The 18,886-nt window shown below is 41.0% G+C and overlaps 1 protein-coding gene across 2 annotated transcripts in view; it reads right to left on the reverse strand.

The window, feature by feature from the left end:
• Positions 1-17,896, reverse strand: part of LIPH (lipase H) — a 44,085-nt gene extending 26,189 nt beyond the window's left edge. The window contains exons 1-2 of one of the 2 annotated variants that reach the window (XM_079766753.1): positions 17,750-17,845; positions 1-85 (exon numbers count right to left, since the gene is read on the reverse strand). Coding sequence is in view for 1 of the 2 variants with exons in the window: in XM_079766752.1 (XP_079622878.1) it covers positions 17,750-17,798 (49 nt within the window). In the remaining variant the exon portion in view is untranslated. Of the gene's footprint in view, positions 86-17,749 lie in introns of both variants that reach the window. The other variant, XM_079766752.1, reaches the window with a different exon arrangement.
• Between the last annotated feature and the right edge of the window lie 990 nt (positions 17,897-18,886).

The raw sequence follows: 18,886 nt of genomic DNA on the forward strand, positions 1-18,886 counted from the left end.
CTTGGTTGTGGGCACATCCCCAGTAGAAGGTGTGCAAGAGGCAGCTGATCGATGTTTCTAACTTTCTATCCCTCTCTCTTCCTCTCTGTAAAAAATCAATAAAATATATTTTAAAATAATAATAATAATAAATAAATAAATAAAAACAAGTCACAAGGATACAGGAGCCAACTGGAAGGGGCTTCCACTCGCCAGATCTGGGATAATTTGAGCACAAAATAATTAAGGACACTAATGAAGTATAGGCCTTTGGAGAAAATAGGAATCCATGATTCCAAACAAATAAATGGAGGCGAAAAGAGGACTCTTACTTCCAGTATAAGGCTGAATGCCGACTGGTAAATGTGGAGTGAATGCTGGAGCTGCTATCAATCATTTTGCAATCATCAAAACAAAGACTGGTTAGGTAAGAATCATCAATGGATGCTGAGCTGAGTGGTGGTGGGTTCTGAGGAGGAGCATGTGTGTGGTCTTAAAATGGCTCCCACAGATTGCTTATTAGTGATTAGGGACAAAGTCGTAATATATGGTGGAAAAACTGAACAACACCTTGACTAGGTTATCCAAATGAACATTACCAATGAGGGGTAGATGGACAGCATGTGCCTCTAGCTATAATGCACTGAGAAGGACACAACATCATCTATGCAGTATTTTGGTGGGGAATGCATAACCCAAAACTAACCATGAGGAAAAATCAGACAAACACAAAATGAGGAATATTCTATTTCTTTAAAAGGTCAATGTCATAAATGACAAAGGCTGGAGAAATGTTCTAGATTGAAGGAAACCAAAGAAAAAGGATAAATAAATGCAATATCTGGTCTTAGTTTGCATCCTATAATATAAGGAAAAAATACTATAAAAGAAATTATTGGCCATTGACTAAATTGGGATATGGACACTAAGCTAGATAAAAGTTTGGTATCAATGTTAAATTAATTGAGATTGAATAGGGAGTTAGAAATAAACTAAAGATCAAGTTGCAAGGTAAGAGGGGTGGTGGGAAGGAAGGAGGGCTTTGGGGTCCTTGGGTATTGAGAGAGAGTGTTACTTTTGCAACATTATATAAGGTCTTGGTTAAGAACCACGATCAAATAATAGTTAAGCCCTAACCGGTTTGGCTCAGTGGATAGAGTGTCGGCCTGCGGACTGAAGGGTCCCAGGTTCGATTCCGGTTAAGGGCATGTACCTCTGTTGTGGGGACATCCCCAGTGGGGGGTGTGCAGGAGGCAGCTAATCGATGTTTCTAACTCTCTCTCTCCCTCTCCCTTCCTCTCTGTTAAAAAATCAATAAAATATATGTTTTTAAAAAATAAAAATAAAAATAAAATGTTAAAAGCAAACCTCTGCTCAACATTGGTATCCAGACACAATAATACAATGATTGTGAAGACTATTGCATTTTTAATTATAAGAATTAGTTAAAACCTGTTTGACCCACTTTCCCACATGCTGCTTGGCTGAGAGAGAACAGCCGAGTAGGAGGTGAAGAGGAGCAGCAAACAATCCCCAGCTGCAAGTTGGAGATGGTCTGTTAGGATATTCAGGAGAGTCCTAGCTGGTTTGCTCAGTGGATAGAGCATCGGCCTGCAGACTGTAAGGTCCCAGATTTGATTCCGGTCAAGGGCAAGTATCTCGGTTGCAGGCTCCTCCCCAGCCCGGACCCTGGTCTGGATGTGTGCAGAAGGCAACCAATCAATGTATTTCTCTCTGTCTTCCCCTTCTCTTCCACTTTCTCTAAAAATCAGGTGAGGATTTAAAAAAAAAAAAAAGAAAGAAAAGAAATAATATTGCCTGGCTCAGTGGATAGAGCGTCTGCCTGCGGAGTGAAGGGCCCTGGGTTCAATTCTGTTCAAGGGCACATGCCCGGGTTGTTGGTTCGATCCCCAGAAGGGGGCATGCAGGAGGCAGCTGATCAATGATTCTCTCTCATCATTGATGTTTCTATCTCTCTCTCTTCCTCTCCCTTCCTATCTGAAGTCAATAAAAATATATTAAAAAAAAAAAAAAAAAAGAATAGCCCTGGCTGGTTTGTCTCAGTGGATAGAGTGTTGGCCTGCGGACTCAAGGGTCCCAGGTTCAATTCCGGTCAAGGGCATGTACCTTGGTTGTGGGCACATCCCCAGTAGGAGGTGTGCAGGAGGCAGCTGATTGATGTTTCTCTCTCATCGATGTTTCTAACTCTCTCTCCGTCTCCCTTCCTCTCTGTAAAAAATCAATGAAATATATTTTTTAAAAAAAAAAGAATATTCAGGAGAGGAGGCCACACCCTGTGATGGCCATTCTTGGGGGGACGGAGCAGAAGGAGAAGACTGCTGACCTGCAATTGGCCAACAGAAGACAAGAGGGACTTGGGAAACATCTGTTCTGACTTCCTCCAATAGGAATTTAGAAACCATTTTCCCTGGGCCCCATTTCTCAGGGAATCTACACTTGCACAACCAGAAATTTCTGCTCCTTGAGTCTGGGCCTCAGAGTAATCTTCTTCCTGGGACTATACCCTTTCTTAATAACCTGGGTCCATACATGTAGACTTTTATTTGAAACTTCTTGCAAAGGCTCTGGTACTCATGAGTGAAGTTCCAAAATAGAATGAGCGAGAGCTCAAATAGAAGGTTAAAAATTAAGAAGGCTTGGAAATACCCCACCCTGGAAAATAGTGAGCCCCAAACTCACACATTCCTCCATTTACTCTTCACTGTCAAGTAGCATGTGCAGTGGGTCATGCTCACAATATACTATCTTTGTTCCCCCCACCCCCCAACTCTATTGATAAATAACATTGTGTAAGTTTAGGGTGTATAAAGTGATAATTTGACATGTGTATATATTGAGATATGATTATCACAATCAGGTTATTTGTTAACACATCCTTCACCTCACATAGTTACCTTTGTCTGTGTGTGTGTGTGTGTGTGTGGCGATAAGCTTTAAGATCTCTCTTAGCAAATTTCAAGTATACAATACAGTAATGTTAACTATAGACACTGCTCTGTGCATTAGATGTCAGAACTTATTCATCTATGTAAACATGTTCTCCACCTGTTGGCCCCTTTCATTCTTCTCTTCCTGTGGATTGCATGCTCCTGGAACACATGGACTGAAACTTGTCTGGTGCTTGTAGAGCAAGTCCCAGAGTAAATACTTGTTTAGTCGCTTTATTGAACAGGTGTCACAGGGTAAGTAGGGCTGAGCCTCTCGGTTTTGTTCCTGGCTGTGCGACTGACTCACCAGGTAGCCTGGGGAAATCATGTTGTCTTTCACTTGTCATCTGCCTGCCCAAGAGAGGAATGCCGTGGAGATAGTTACGAATGAGTTCACACTGGGGGAGACAGAGATCCCTTCCCAAAGGAGGGAGCTGTTAGTTATGTATGTTCGTTTCGACCCAAATGAGTAATGTTAAGCCAGTGTGTCAAAAGTCACGTATCTGAGTCCTTGGGAGGCTCAGAGAAGATTCGTGACGTTTGTGCCGGAGTTGTTTTTCAGTAGCAACTGCGACCTTTCATGGCTGTGGAATGGCTCAACCAACCTCCTGGACTTGCTGAGTCTCTACAAGTCCTTAAAAATGGAAAGTTAGTGAAAGGCAAAAAGAGCAGTACAAATGGTTTTTATTTTTCATTTCATAGAACCACTCTGATTTCAAATACTTTTACATGTCATAGTTGTTTTTATATTGGCATTGTGATCTGGAAAAGTCCATTGCAAGTACTGAGTGAGCAACAGATTTCCTAGTTCCTCTCTTCAGTACTGAATACTACAACAGCTTTACATACATTATCTCCCATCCTTAGAGGAAATGTACAGTTCATTCAACAAGAGTCTGCTCTATCCGAGCTTCCGTGTCAGGTGGCATTTCCAAGGGAGAGTCAGGCACTAATGAAATTAATGTTTCAGGAATTATATCCTTTTTCATTTTGTGTTTTGTTTGCCTTGCATGTACGGGATGACAGTGAAGCCATAACTTGATTTTTTTCTTTTCGTTAACATTTGCCTGGTATGTGTTTATCCTTTTAAAACCTTTGAAACCATAAGGGATCTTATATATAGCATCTATTTAGATTTTATTTTATGACTCAATCTGAGAGCCTTTATTTTATTTTATTAAGTATATTTTTATTGATTTCTGAGAGGAAGGGAGAGGGAGAGAGAGAGATAGAAACATCAATGATGATAGAGAATCATCAATCGGCTGCCTCCTGCACGCCCCACACTGGGGATGGAGCCTGCAACACAGGCATGTGCCCTGACTGGGAATCAATCCGTGACCTCCTGGTTCATAGATCAATGCTCAACCACTGAGCAACACCGGCTGGGCTGAGAGTCTTTTTTTTTTTTTAAATAGGTGAGTTCAGATTTATTGGCATAACAGATATAATTGGTGTGAAGGCCACAGAAGTGCCTTACTCAGATCTGCCTTCAAGAGAACCTTCTTCAGGGAGCACAGTTAAGTTGACAGTGCCTCCAGCCACCCCACATTCACACTGAAGCCATTGCTCACCCAGGCTGCTCTCAGCCAGCTACCAACCACTGTGGGGTGCTGGAGCCAGGCCAGCAGGCCATTCCTGCCTCGTGTAGGATTCAAGTAAGAGCCAACTTTGGCTCAGGGACTCCGCATCAGCCTGGCTGTAATATGCTCAGACCTGTGCTGAAGCTCATCCTACCGATCCTTCCTTTCCCCCCACCTTTCCCAGGTACCAGATCTGCATCCTCCACACACATTTCCTGTAGTAGATCCTTTACCTCCTTTATCCTTCACACACATTTCCTGTAGTAGATCCTTTACCTCCTCTATCCTCCACACACATTTCCTGTAGTAGATCCTTTGCATGTCCAATCCCATCTTGGTATCTTCTTCCTGGAGGTCCCAAACTGACACAACTGGACTTAACACTGTAATGCCACATTTTCTGATTTCAATGCTTTCTTGGTTTCTAAAGCTATTGTTTGCTACATGGATTGCCCTGTCTCTCTTTGTTGTTCTCATTTATGTATTCTTTCTCATACTTGGAAGTTTATAGCCTGCTTTAATTCTTTTGGTGTTAACCTTTATAACTGTACTAGGGGCTCGGTGCATGAAATTCATGCACGGGGGGATGGGGTCCCTCAGCCCAACCTGTACCCTCTCCAATCTGGGAGCCCTCAGGGGATGTCCTACTGATGGCTTAGGCCTGCTCCCCATGGTTCTCCGCTGTCTGCAGTCCTGCCTGCTTGACGCCACCATAGGCCCTGGTGTCTGCTCTCTGGGGGGGCCCTGCGGGGGACTGCTTGCCCCTCGCTGCCATGGCCAGGGGCAAGCAGGGCCCTGCTGTCTGCTCGCTCACTGTGGGGGATGTTCACGCCCCGCCCCTAGCTGCTTGTGCGCGCGCTGGCTCAGAGCACCTGGGTCCCAGGGATGTTCCCGCCCCGCCCCCAGCCGCTCGGCGCCTGTGAGCATAAGCCCAGAGTGGCCGGGGGCGTTTTAGGACCCCAGCCACTCTGGGCCTATGCGTGGGCCTACAGGCTCAGAATGTCCTGGCTCCCGAGGACGCATGTCCCTGGGATGCAGGCCGCTTGGCGCCAGCGTGCGCGCAAGCAGCCACAGGGCAGGAACATCCACCGCATTCCCGCCCCGCCCCCAGCTGCTCGGCATATGTGTGCGTAGGCCCGGAGTGGCCAGGGGTCATTCTGGGACCCCTGCCGCTCCGAGCCTATGCGCAGGCCTACAGGCTCAGAGCAGCCTGGGTCCTGAGGACGCCCATCCCCGGGACCCAGACCACTTGGTGCCGGCGCATGCACAAGCGGCCGCCCCATCCCCGGGCACTCAGTACCTGCATATGCAAATTAACCCACTATCTTTGTTGGGTTAATTTGCATACTTACTCCTGATTGGCTGGTGGGCGTTGCAAAGTGATGGTCAATTTGCATATTTCTCTTTTATTAGTGTAGATATGAAATATTTACATCTCAATTTCATGGAATCTAAATGTGTGGACTATAGGCCACAAGTAGACTACATGCAGAATTACTCCAGACTTAGGTATATGTATTCAGACTTAATTATCCACTGATATGAACCCCTAGCAAGGATTTTTGGGGCCTCAGGAAACTGTACCTCAGACTGTTGTGGAGCATATTACTGACTTCTGCCATGTAGCCTGTTGCTGACCTTTGTCAAACAGTTTATTTCTTTATTCAGCTCCAGTCCTTGCTTTGGTAACTTGAGACAATATCTAGTGATCCTCTGTCACACATGAGACATCTAGTGACCCTCTGTTACACATGATGAGGGCATTAACACACTCAATACTTCTCCCACTCACCTGACTTCTACCTCCTGATTTTTATTAGTTATAAAATTATTTTTAGTTCATCTGGTGATTCCTCTTATAGTTTAAAAATAAATATTTAAGCCTTGGTATTGGTGTATCAATCACAGAGAGTTCCTGTTCTATTTACTGCATCTGTTCTATCTCCTCATTCCCTACCAAGAAAGATGAGAAAATTAGGGCACTTACATTGCCTTTCTTACTCTCCTTGACTCCTTCCCCAGCCATAAACACATACAAACATACACTTTTTGTTCCCGTTGTCAAAAATAGTCATTCCTTGTTATTTGTGGATTCACCTACTCACTAAATTTATTTGTAACCCCCAAAGTCAATACTCGAAGTGCTTTTGTGGTTATTCACGGACATGTGCAGAGTGGCAAAAAAAAAAAAAAGAAGTGGGCCCACACATCCACTCTCAGCTGAAATCAACACCATAACACTCTGCCTTCTCACTTCACCTCTCATAAAAAATATCTTTTCACTGTCTATTTACTGCCACGCTTGTTTGTTTGTTTGTTTTGCTTCTTGTGCTTTGTTGGACGAATCTTTCTGTTTAGAATGGCCTCAAAGTATAGTCCTTACATACTGTCTGGTGTTCTTAAATTCAATATGCCGTTCAGAGAAATATATAGGTTAGATAAGCTTTATGCTGGCATGACTTATAGTGCTATTGGGCATGAGGATCACTGCTAATAAATCAAAATACATATTAAATAAGCTGTCTTCAAACAGAAATATATACATAAATAAGATTATGTATTGAACAGTCAACACAAATGTAACCAGAGGCTCTTGGGAACCTAACCCTCTATTTCCCCTGGGAATTATGGTCCAGTATTTGCTAATCAAGCGTTCGCAGTGACTTTATAGAACATAACTACCATGAATAATGAGAATGAGCTGCGTATAGCAATTATCTTCGGGAACCACAGTTCCCCGGTTATGCAGTTGTACTTCTGCAGTGTACACAGCCATTGCTTACAGTGGGTCCCTTCCCCAGGCTTCTCCACTCACCCCTGGGTGAAAAGCTCTTGCTGTCTTTCCAAGAAGGGCTAATAATGACTAATATATTTCCTACATTCATGCATATCTGTAAATGAATTCCTTGGCCTAAATGATGACCTGACTTTGAACAATATTCTTGTATTGAATTCCAATTCAGAGACTGTTTCACCTTAAATGTTACTGGCTTTTCTCCTATCACATACCTGAAGCATTCTTTCTTTATTCTGAAATAACTTCCCCCTCTAGCTTAGAAGATCCAAGATAACAGATCTATTTGTCTGTTTATCTACTGTTGTATTCCCAGTGCCAAGAACAGGGCCTGGCTCAGAGTTGGCATCAATGAATGTTTCCTAAATAAATAAATATCAACCTGTTAACACATTATCCAACCATTCAGAATGATCCATATGAATACTACAAAGACAGTATGATATAATGTTTATAAAATAAATGGAGTATGAAATGGCACATGCCTTATAACAAACTATGTAAAATATCTGCAAAAATCCTACATAATAAAATGGTAATATGTAAATTACCATCACTCCGCTACGCCCACGATTGGGCCAGCAGGAGGCGCAGGGGGCGGGACTCAGGGTGGCCGGGGTAGCTGATTGGGCCAGCAGGACGCTGAGCCATGGCTGCGCCAGAGGCTTTCGAAAGGCCTGGTGCACCAGCGGATAGACAGCCAGCTCCCCCGCGATCAAAAGCCAAAGCGGGGGAGCTGTCTGTCTGTCTGCTCCGGCACAAGGCCTTTCGAAAGCCTCCACCGCGCCGGAGGCTTTCGGAAGGCCTGGTGCACCAGCGGATAGACAGCCAGCTCCCCCGCGATCAAAAGCCAAAGTGGGGGAGCTGTCTGTCTGTCTGCTCCGGCACAAGGCCTTTCGAAAGCCTCCACCGCGCCGGAGGCTTTCGGAAGGCCTGGTGCACCAGCGGACAGCCAGCCAGCTGGTACACCAGGTGCATGATTAAATCATGCACTGGGCCTCTAGTACATATATAACTGCAGATGAGAAGGTCTGGAAGATAATGTGCAAACAAAAATGGGTCAGGCATCCCATTTCTGATGTTTTTAGTTTAATTGCCTAAGAGTATTAACCTTTTCCTCTCAGAATTAATAACATTTAAGGAAACATTAAATTTACCTTACTTTGGACTATGTGGATACCATTGTAATTAGCTAATCCTATATAATAAAAGCCTAATGTGCAAATCGACCGAATGGCAGAACAACCGGTGGAATGACCGGTCGCTATGACATGCACTGACCACCAGAGGGCAGACACTCAAAGCAGGAGCTGCCCCCAGCCTGCAGGCCCCAGGCCAGCCAGGGCGGGTGCCAGCAGGGGACCCCCAATTGCCCTGCCAGTCACCCCACAGATCGGCCCTGATCACCAGGCAGGCCTAGGGACCCTACCCATGCACGAATTTCATGCACCAGGCCTCTAGTTATTAATAATACGAAAGGAGCAAAGGAAAGGCCAGACAGTATAGGCATGCTCTCTGCAAAACAATGGGAGAGGGGACTAGACAAAGAGAAGATAGATGCATGCCTGGTAAAGTTGGGGGAACTTGCGAAGGTACTTGTTGTCACACACCTGAGAACAAAGGTCATTGGCCAGAATGGGTGTGGCCACTGCAAGTGCGCAGAAATTTGGCATATTTACTGGTAATCCCCTAAACAACGGAATTCAATGTCTTGTGCTTTGGGAATCCTTGGGACTCTTGCTGCTTGGGGCTCACTCTCCTGCATTCTCCCGTGAGGCCCAAGGCCATGCACATCCCACAGGAAGTGGACTGATGGACTGTCACTAGCCTGATACTGAACTGGACCCAGCTCCAACATAGAAAGGAAACTCTGGACACTGGCTTTGCTTCTAGCTTTACTGAAACCTCAGCTACACTTCTATGACTAGATTAAGGGAAACCCAGGAATATAATTCTATGCAAATAAAGCTTTCTACCATATCTCATCCTTCCATGGGGGTCTCTGGAAATGCTTATTCCAGTGGTACCCCATGAACCCCACTTCCACCAATAACAATGTTACAAATTAGTTCAAGCTCCTAGAGGGCAGTTACTATGCTACTTTTTTCTTTTTCTTATTTTTTTTCAATATTACCAGTACCTTCCATAGGAACTTGTCTTATTGGATCCTAAATTCTCACGCAATCTGGAGAGCATGCAAGCAATATGGTAGATATTTGCAAATAGCAAATTTGTTAAATTGCTTCACCCACATAAATACATTTTTTAAGTTCTACTTTATGTTGGTATTACTAAAATGATAAATTTTTTGTATGCCTTCAGAAAGCAAACCTCTTTTTGGTTATTTTTTTTATATTGTTACAAAGTCAAGTTTTAACAGAGCCAGAGTAACCACAAAACATGTTAAACTGGTTTCTACACCTTAACCTCTTCTATTAGAGTTTATGCGAAACAGGAGAAACTTTGCCTTTCCTTTGCAGACTACTTTGAAATTCAATTCCTGAAATACCATTGCCTGTTGACAAGTGGAAAATTACAATGAGATGGGTGATGTCTCCCATCCAATGAGGAATTCAGACTCCTATGTAGAACTGATTATCATTTATTGCCTTCCCTTCTGTTATATTAAAAGAAGCATATCCAAGTAGGATATCAGGGAAATCTGGCCATAACATCTTCAAAGATAACATATTTGTGCCTGAAATACTTTGTTATAATCAGATGCATGGTCACCCCGTGGGCCAAATCCAGACATGCCCATATATGTATAATGTATAGCTGCTTCCCTACTATAAGGCAGAGTTGAGGGACCAATGGACAAAAAGCTGAAAACATTTACTATCTGCCTCTTTAGAGAAAAATGGTCTAATGTCTTAAACAAAAATATAACATGATTTTAGAAAGAGCATGGATTTTGAAGGCGTCCAACTCCATGGCCTACTAGCTATGTGACCTCTGGTGTTTAAATTACCTGACCTCTCTGGGCCTCAGTTTCCCATGTGTAAAGTTATCATAATAATGGCAATCTGTTAGGCAGTGCTTCCAGAGGCAAATTGAGCCTGAAGTAAAAGAAAAACACTATATGGGTAGTGTTTTCAACCAAGTGTGGAAAGTTCATAAAAGCTCTACAATAAAAAAAAAAAACAACAAACATGACTACAGATATAATCCTTCCCACTATTCAATCTGTTCACACACTACTGTCAACCCCCATAAACCATCCAGCAAGGAAATGAAAGTGGCATGGGCCCAAGAAGCTGCTTGATCAGAAATGGCTTTTCTTAAAGGACTGAATACAAGATTAAAAAAATAAAAAGATGGCTTTTCTTATTGTACAATAACACAGAGTGGTAAACCAAACAAAAGTCTGTCTTTAATTAATACTCTTTTTCTTCTTAATCCTTACCCGAAAATAAGTTTATTGATTTTAGAGAGAGGAAGGGTCCCTAACTGGGACCAAACCTGCAATCTAGATGTGTGCCCTGTCCGGGACCTTTGGTGGATGATGCTCCAACCAACTGAGCCACACTAGCCAAGACTAGTCTATCTTTATTTAAAATGTTGATATTTTGTCCATTGTGGACTTATTTGCATTGATTTTCATATTTTAAAAACATTGCATTAGAATATTATTCATACATATAACTTATGTGTTGTTAGAATAATGCTTTTTAGTATGCCTTATTAATGGTATGCATATTATCGTTTATATTAAAATATAAAATATATGAAAGCATAATTTAAATATTGTTTTAAATATCGTGAAAAATAAAATGTCATTTTTATTGCACTAAAAACCATAAATATAATTTCTCTTGGTGTCCCTTCCTCCTTTACATTTTGTACCTCATGAGTATCTCACTTGACTCACCCTAACCCCAGCCCTCCTGTCAGGACTGTTGTGAGAATTAGAGATAATGTCTATGAAGTATCTAAAGCATTACCTGGCACATAGTAAATGCTAAAAAATTAGTCATTGTTGGTGATGTTAATGATAAGTTGGGCTAATAGTATTGCTCTCATAGGGTTGTTATGAAGACTAAATAAAATAATACAATTAAAATCACTTAGCATGAGATTTGATATAAAGCACTAATTCCTTTCCTTCCATCATTTTGGAAAAAAGGAAATTTTATTGACCAGTATACAGGTGGCAGTGCTTTATTCTGGCCATAGAACTTGATTTGGTTCTGGCTCTGTCATTAACAAGGTAAAACAAACTAGTTAGGGCATCAGTTTTCTCATGTTAAAGTCATTCCTTAGAGACTAAGCTAGTCTAGCATTCCTTTTGGACACAAAATTCTAAGATCTGCAAGCTAGCTGATTTGAAAAGACAAGAGGCATCTATTCAGGAAAACAAATTTCCAGGGCAGTCTTATAACCAAAAGCAGCCCAAATCTGAAAAAAATAAATATAGAAAGAAATAAACATTTATTTTAATTTCAATTTAAAAAAATGGAAAATAACCATACTTTGTCTTGTAATTAGAATGTTGACCAGAGAGATATTTTGCCATCTTTATTTCAAACAGGAATTTTTTTTTTTTTTTGCTAATTAAATACACTTTAGTTAACAAACATGGTTCCATATGCTACAATAAAGATAAATCTTGAAAACATTTGGTAAGTGAAAGAAGCCAGTCACACATACACATACAAATCCACATATTATGTGATTCCATTAATATGAAATGTTTAGAACAGTTTAATCTATAGAGACAAGAAACAAACTAGTGGTTGCATATGGATGGGGTATGGGGAAAGGTAGAGAGATTGGGGTGCAATAGCTAAAGGGTACTGGGTTGCTTTCTGAGGTTACAAAAATGTTAGGCCCTGGCCAGGTAGCTCAGTTGGTAGAGCATTGTCCCAATACCCTAAGGCAGTGGTCGGCAAACTCATTAGTCAACAGAGCCAAATATCAACAGTACAACGATTGAAATTTCTTTTGTGAGCCAAATTTTTTTAACTTAAACTTCTTCTAACGCCACTTCTTCAAAATAGACTCGCCCAGGCCGTGGTATTTTGTGGAAGAGCCACACTCAAGGGCCAAAGAGCCGCATGTGGCTCGCGAGCCGCAGTTTGCCGACCACGGCCCTAAGGTTTCAGGTTCGATCCTGGGTCAGGGGACATGCAAATATCAACCAATGAATGCATAAATAAGTGGAACAGTAAATTGATGTTTCTCTCTCCCACTTCCTGTCTCTCGTTAAAAGCAATAAATAATAATAAAGTTTTTAATTTCTAAAAGTGACTGATGATAATTGCACATATCTGTGAATATACAAAAAAACAGTGAATTGTACACTTTACTGTTTTTTAAGATTTTTAAATAGATTTTGAGAGAGAAAGGAAGGGAGAGATAGAGAGAAACATCCATCAATCATCGATTGATTGACTGCATCCTGCACGCCCCCCACTGGGGGTCAAGCCTGAAACCCGGGCATGTGCCCTAATCAGGAATCAAACCAGCAACCCTTTAGTGCACAGGACGATGCCCAACCAACTAAGCCACATTGACCAGAGTAAATTGAACACTTTAAATGGGTGAATTGCATGGCATGTGACTGGGCAGAAGTTTCACTTTTTCTGTCCAAATCAAAACAGGCTTTCAGTTTTCCAATTTGTTTTCTTTTCTCTCGGAGGCTGAGGTTGATGGACCTTCATCTGTATCACTGAAGGTTAAATAAAGCCCCCCACCATGGTCACTGTGTTGGCAGGGGGAGGGTTTGATCCTAATAATGTGCAAAATAAACTACTACTCTTATTCTCAGGCTTAGGAACTAAATATAACCGTTACTTTGTTCTCTCTTTGCCAGAGAAAATTGGGTTGGATCAACCAAATGCCCTCTTGATTGGAAAGACATCGCTGCTTTCAACCACCAGCTGTATTTCTCTGGAAGACAGCCCAGAAGAGAGACATCTGTATTCCTAGACGGACTTATTTCACGAGTCTCCGTTGGATCGTCCCTGGGGTAACACTAAGCATTGACAAACCTGGATGAGCCTTCCAAAGGGTCCTTTGCTCTGCCTTCATAAGACACACTGCCCCGCGACTAAGCCAAGCTGCCCGTGCTGCCTCGGTGTCACACTCAGTTCTGGCTTTCTAGTTCCCACCTGCTTTTGCAGGAACTGGTAACATCCCCCACATTTCTGATTGGGGGGAAGAACTTCTACAGAAAGAGGAACCACCTCATTCACATCCAAAAAGACGACGGAGTCGGGGACAGAAATAACCCACAATGAAGCAACTGTGAGTGTGCGCAAGAAGAAAGTTCTCATGTTCTGTGAGAGTCAATGAGCAAAGGTAGGTTCATATTATACTGCTCAACATGGCTGAGTCAGGCTAAAAATGAAAGTATCCATTTCTCTCAGACCCACTGTTGGCAACATTGACTCCACTAATGTCTAAACCCAATGACAGCCGTGAAATTCCACCTAATTTAACCTTGATGCATGGTATCCAGACAGGAAGTAAAGCAGGCATGGCCCTGACTCACACTTCTTTGATTTCAAGTTTTGAGTTCCAAGGCGTGCTCAAGCTAGCTATCATTTCCCCCCACCCCCAAACATGACGCAGATGTGTGCTAATAACTTCTTTAGAACAGAGTCCAAGGTCAGGTATACCGGCTCAATGCTGCCTGAAAACATTTACGGAGATTCACACCAAGGTTAAGAGATGCTTTGTCTAGTGTTCGGCTTGCTGGGCAGTGAGCGCTAGTCAGTATCTGGGACACATCTCACCACGTGTTACTGGATGGAGCCGGGATGTTCCCAGTAACCCACACTGACCACACTCTTACGCTTTCCTGAAAACACTTTTCTGAAGGAATTCCCAAAAGCCCCAGAAATAAAAATCTCTTTAGGCAAGAAAGCTTGCCTTGGAAAAATTAAAAAATTAGTTGGGCCGAAACCGGTTTGACTCAGTGGATAGAGTGTCGGCCTGCGGACTCAAGGGTCCCAGGTTCGATTCCGGGCTAGGGCATGTACCTTGGTTGCGGGCACATCCCCAGTAGGGGGTGTGCAGGAGGCAGCTGATGGATGTTTCTCTCTCATCGATGTTTCTAACTCTCTATCCCTCTCCCTTCCTCTCTGTAAAAAATCAATAAAATATATATTTTTTAAAAATGAGTTGGACTCCTTTTTTTAAGAGAAATTGGTTAAGGGGGAGGTGACATGTCCCTGCCATGAAATTCGACTTAATTTTTTAAATATGAAAAGTAGCTCAGTGTATATTTTATGCAGAGGGCCACCTGAATTTGGCATTAACCAGTTAACTGCCACTCGTCCAAAACGGAAAACCATCCCCGAGTGCCATGATCTTTTGAATTTAATTTTTAAAAATCAATTTGCAATGAATATTATAAAAATATATATATTACTCACAATTCGGGCGTTCTTGAATATTTCGCGAGCTGAAAATTCTCACGAAAAATGATTTTAAAGTTGGTCAGGGCTGCCACTTAGGGAAAACTTTTGTTTTTTATAGACGCGCGTGGCGTGTGGGGAAGTCCGCCGCCTGCGTCTACAGACGCTTATGGCACACAATGGGTTAAAAACCTGTCCTGAGCCAGATAGTGAAGCATTCATGGCTGACCAGGAAATATCTCTAGCTTCTCCTTCCGTCCCCCTCCACCCAAGGAAGAGACAAGCAAGAAGCATGTGGGCAAAACGCCACCTTAGTTGGACGGCTATTTTTGAACTGGCAAAGCAGCATATGGGCAAATGCCTTCTTGGCTGAAGGATGTCTCTGCTTTTAACCCCAGGCTTATATTTCTTTAGGATACAGCTTAGAAAACGAATCAGGTGCCAGGTTTCTTCGCTCTCATCTCTTAATCATGGGCAAAGTATGTGCATTCACGCCCCACTCCCTCATTCACCTTTGCCTTTGTGTTAGGAGAGGATGAGTCACACACACACAATTATAAATCATTTGGAGAGGCTTTCCAACATCCTAGGAAAATCTCTGTGTTTGGCAGTAAGCTATTTTCTCTAGGAAAATATCTCCCTAGTTTTACCCAAGTTACCATAGTCCAAAATATTGATAATAGAATAACTTTAAAAAATGCTTATGACAACAGCCTTAATTTAAAACAATATTTATCCCCGTCTGTGTTCCTTGAGGGTTTATTAAAAATGCATATTCCAGGATCTCACACCAGACCCCTGAGTCTGGATCTCTGGGGGGAGAGTTTCCACGGTTTTTTGTTTTTGTTTTTGTTTTGTTTTTTTAATCCTTACCCAAGGATATTTTTCCATTGATTTTTAGAGAGAGTGGAAAAGAGAGGGGAAGACAGAGAGAAATATCAATGTGAGAGAAACACATCGGTTGGTTGCCTCCTGCACGAGCCCTGACCAGGGCTGGGGCTGGGGAGGAGCCTGCAACCAATCGAACCCGGGACCTTCGGTCTGCAGGTTAAAACTCTTATCCACTGAGCAAAACTGGCTAGGGCATAGTCTCCACATTTTTAACAAATTTCCCAGGTGATTCTGGTATGCACTAGAGTTTGCCTTGTACACTGATAAGATTACAGCAAACATTTTCATCATGATATCACAGAGGTTAGAACAACAAAACAAAAATCTCCAAAAATGAGTGACTTGTATCCTTGGGATTTCTGAATCACAACCTAACACTTGCTAATTTTTGGACAGCAAGGAAAACAAGGCAAAAACAGAGAGTGGTTAATACTTTCTGCTTTCAGATGCATGTTATTCAATACCCTCCCCCATGAAAGTTCCAAGTTCATGGTTTTGCAGATACTGAGAAGTCTAGATCTAGCTTACAGCCATGATTATGGTGTGTTTTTTTCCTTCTAGCTACAGAAGTCTATTGTGGTGTGTCTCTGTCTGCAGCAGTGAGTCTTCTAGAATCAATTTAAAACAAGACTTTACTAATGAGGTAACAGTAAGTAAAAAGGCAGGTCACAACAAAATTAAGTTCTTGGTTTGTAAATAGAGATATATAATGGGAGACCAGAAGAAGTAACCACAAATCACCATCAGGTTTTCATGTTATGGTTAGCTCCCTCTCTCCTTAAGCTACCCCTAAATTTACAATCATTTTTTAAATAAATAAATGATAAGCACACTTTAAAATGTTGACTTTTCAGTTAAAATATCATCACGAGTAAAATTTTAACTTACTATTAAATCAAAAGCACAAAGTAAGCCCTGGCCTGTTGCTCAGTTGCTTAGAGCGAGTTCCCAATACGCCAAGGTCGCGAATTCAGGAATCAACCAATAAATGCATGAATGAATGGGACAACAAATCGATGCTTTCTCTCTCCCTTCCTCTAAAATCAGTTTAAAAATTAAATTTTAAAAAAGGCACAAAGTAAGAAAAATTTAATTTTTGACCCAGTGATTTCACTTCTAGTAATATATCCGAAGAAACCCGAAACACTAATTTGAAAGAATATATGCACCCCTAAATTTCAGAATTATTTTAAAGACTACATTTTTAAAAAAGTAGATGTACTGTACTTGATCAATTCCTGTATATAGCTACACTTCTGCTGTATCTAGTTTCAAGTTTTAGTAAATTACAGAATCATCTTCTATATAAGTTCTTTTTCTTTTAAAAGTTATTTCTCTAGAATAAATTCCCAGCAATGATTTGCTACTTCAAATGGCATGAACATTTTATGAATCCATATATATAACATATTTTCCTTCAAAAAAATTGTACCACATTACCATAACCTATGTGAAAAAGAACTGGATTCCTAAAAAGACTGAGAGCTGTTGAAAGCTTTTCACTTCATTTTTGTTACTGTTTTAATTTTTATTTCTTAATTATGATTAATAGTTTTTAAACTATCAATATACCAAGCACCATTCTAAAGGGTTTACATACCATATTTTCCAGCGTATAAGACGACTGGGCGTATAGAAGATTTTCCTGGGTTAAAAAGTCGTCTTATACGCTGGAAAATACGGTATATAAAATTATGTTTTCCTGTAAGAACAATTTAAAATAAACCCTTAATGCATAAAAGCTATAAAAACCTACCCTCTATATATTAGATCTTCTAATATAATAAAATTTTAAATTTCCAGAAAAGAGATCATCTTATTTCATAGAGGTAGAAAGGCACTGAAAAATTTAACTATGAAGAAAAGAACATTATTCTAGATTTTTCCACATATTTACTTTTTGGACCTTAGAAGAACAAGTCAACCCAAAGGAAAAAGAGTTTCTTGTATTACTGAGAAAAATATATATAATCTTTTTTCAAAATTAGAAAATTTATTTAATCCTTATCTTCTTTCTTAAACATGATTGGATGAAACTTAAAAAGTCCATTAAGAAAGTGGGATGATAAAAGGCAAAATGACATTAACACTAGCAATATTTTTTTCAGTGCATTTTCTATCTCATTCTTTTTTTTTTTTTAATTGAATATTTTTTAAATAATTAAGGAAATGATTCAATAAATGACCTACCTGATCTCACCAAGCACATCAAGCTGATGAAGAAGTATAATCTCAGCATATGGGGACTGGAGCGAGTGTGTCACATTCACAAGAATGATTTCCTTCCCAGAGCCTTAGACTTTCAACTGAGGGCTTTGCTCAGAGAGCTCAGATAACTAATCCAGAGGTGTGGTAACAAGAGGAAGTTCGGAGAGACTGCAGGCAGGTCCCACCCCTTTCAGAATACTTGACTCCTCCTCTTTTCAATGAATGGTCGGATATGTTTCTACCTTACACAATTTTATGCATATCTTAATATTATAATACATATTTGCTGAATGACGAGTTCAAAATAGTTTCATTCTTTGTGGGCGGTTTATGAGTTGTTTGGCTTGGAGTGTTGAAATCAAGAGTGATCTGAAATATTTTCCTCTCCAGTTCTTGTGAATGAAACAAGTCCAGTTAGTGTTCGGTTGGCCTGTGTATACAAAACAACTTGTTATGTTAATTCGCACACTCATTTCTCATAGGGCAGTCTTTAGATTTTATTAAGAACATTTCATTAAGTCCAATTGTATACCTACATTTGCCAAAATATGCTTCAGATTAAAAGAAAGTTTTTTATGGTATTATGTATCTTTATTTTTATTTCTTCTTATCCAGATTTCCTATCTAGTTATTAGTTCTCCTCCTCCCTCTTCCTCCTCTGCCTCCTCCTCCTCCTTCTGTTCCTCCTTCTTTAAAAGAAAAACAAATGCAAAGACTTTCAAGAACTATGCCAGAATCCAGCCACCTCAGTCTTGGAAGTAATTAAACATGTCCTTTATAGCTACAAGGTAATTTAATTTTCTTTCTGGGGGAGTACTTGTAACAATTAGACTTCCGGCGGTCTGATGAGCATAAAAATAAAGACACAAGCAATTTAAGAATATATTTTCATCCAAAGCAGTAGGCAAAAGCCACTAGTCACTTAGCTTTGTCTATCTGAAGTGTGTGTTTATGAAGTACGAGCATCTCTGATCTAAATTTATCAGTTATCAGCACCTCAATTTGCAGGGGATTCCTTACAGGAAGTAGTTTCTAGCAATGCTTCCCAAGAAATCAGTACATCACAATTACCTGGGGGGGCTTTAAAAAGAATTGTATATATATCTGTGTCACACCTCA

This window comes from Cnephaeus nilssonii (assembly GCF_951640355.1).
Source record: "Cnephaeus nilssonii genome assembly, chromosome: 3".
Taxonomy (NCBI): Eukaryota; Metazoa; Chordata; class Mammalia; order Chiroptera; family Vespertilionidae; genus Cnephaeus; species Cnephaeus nilssonii.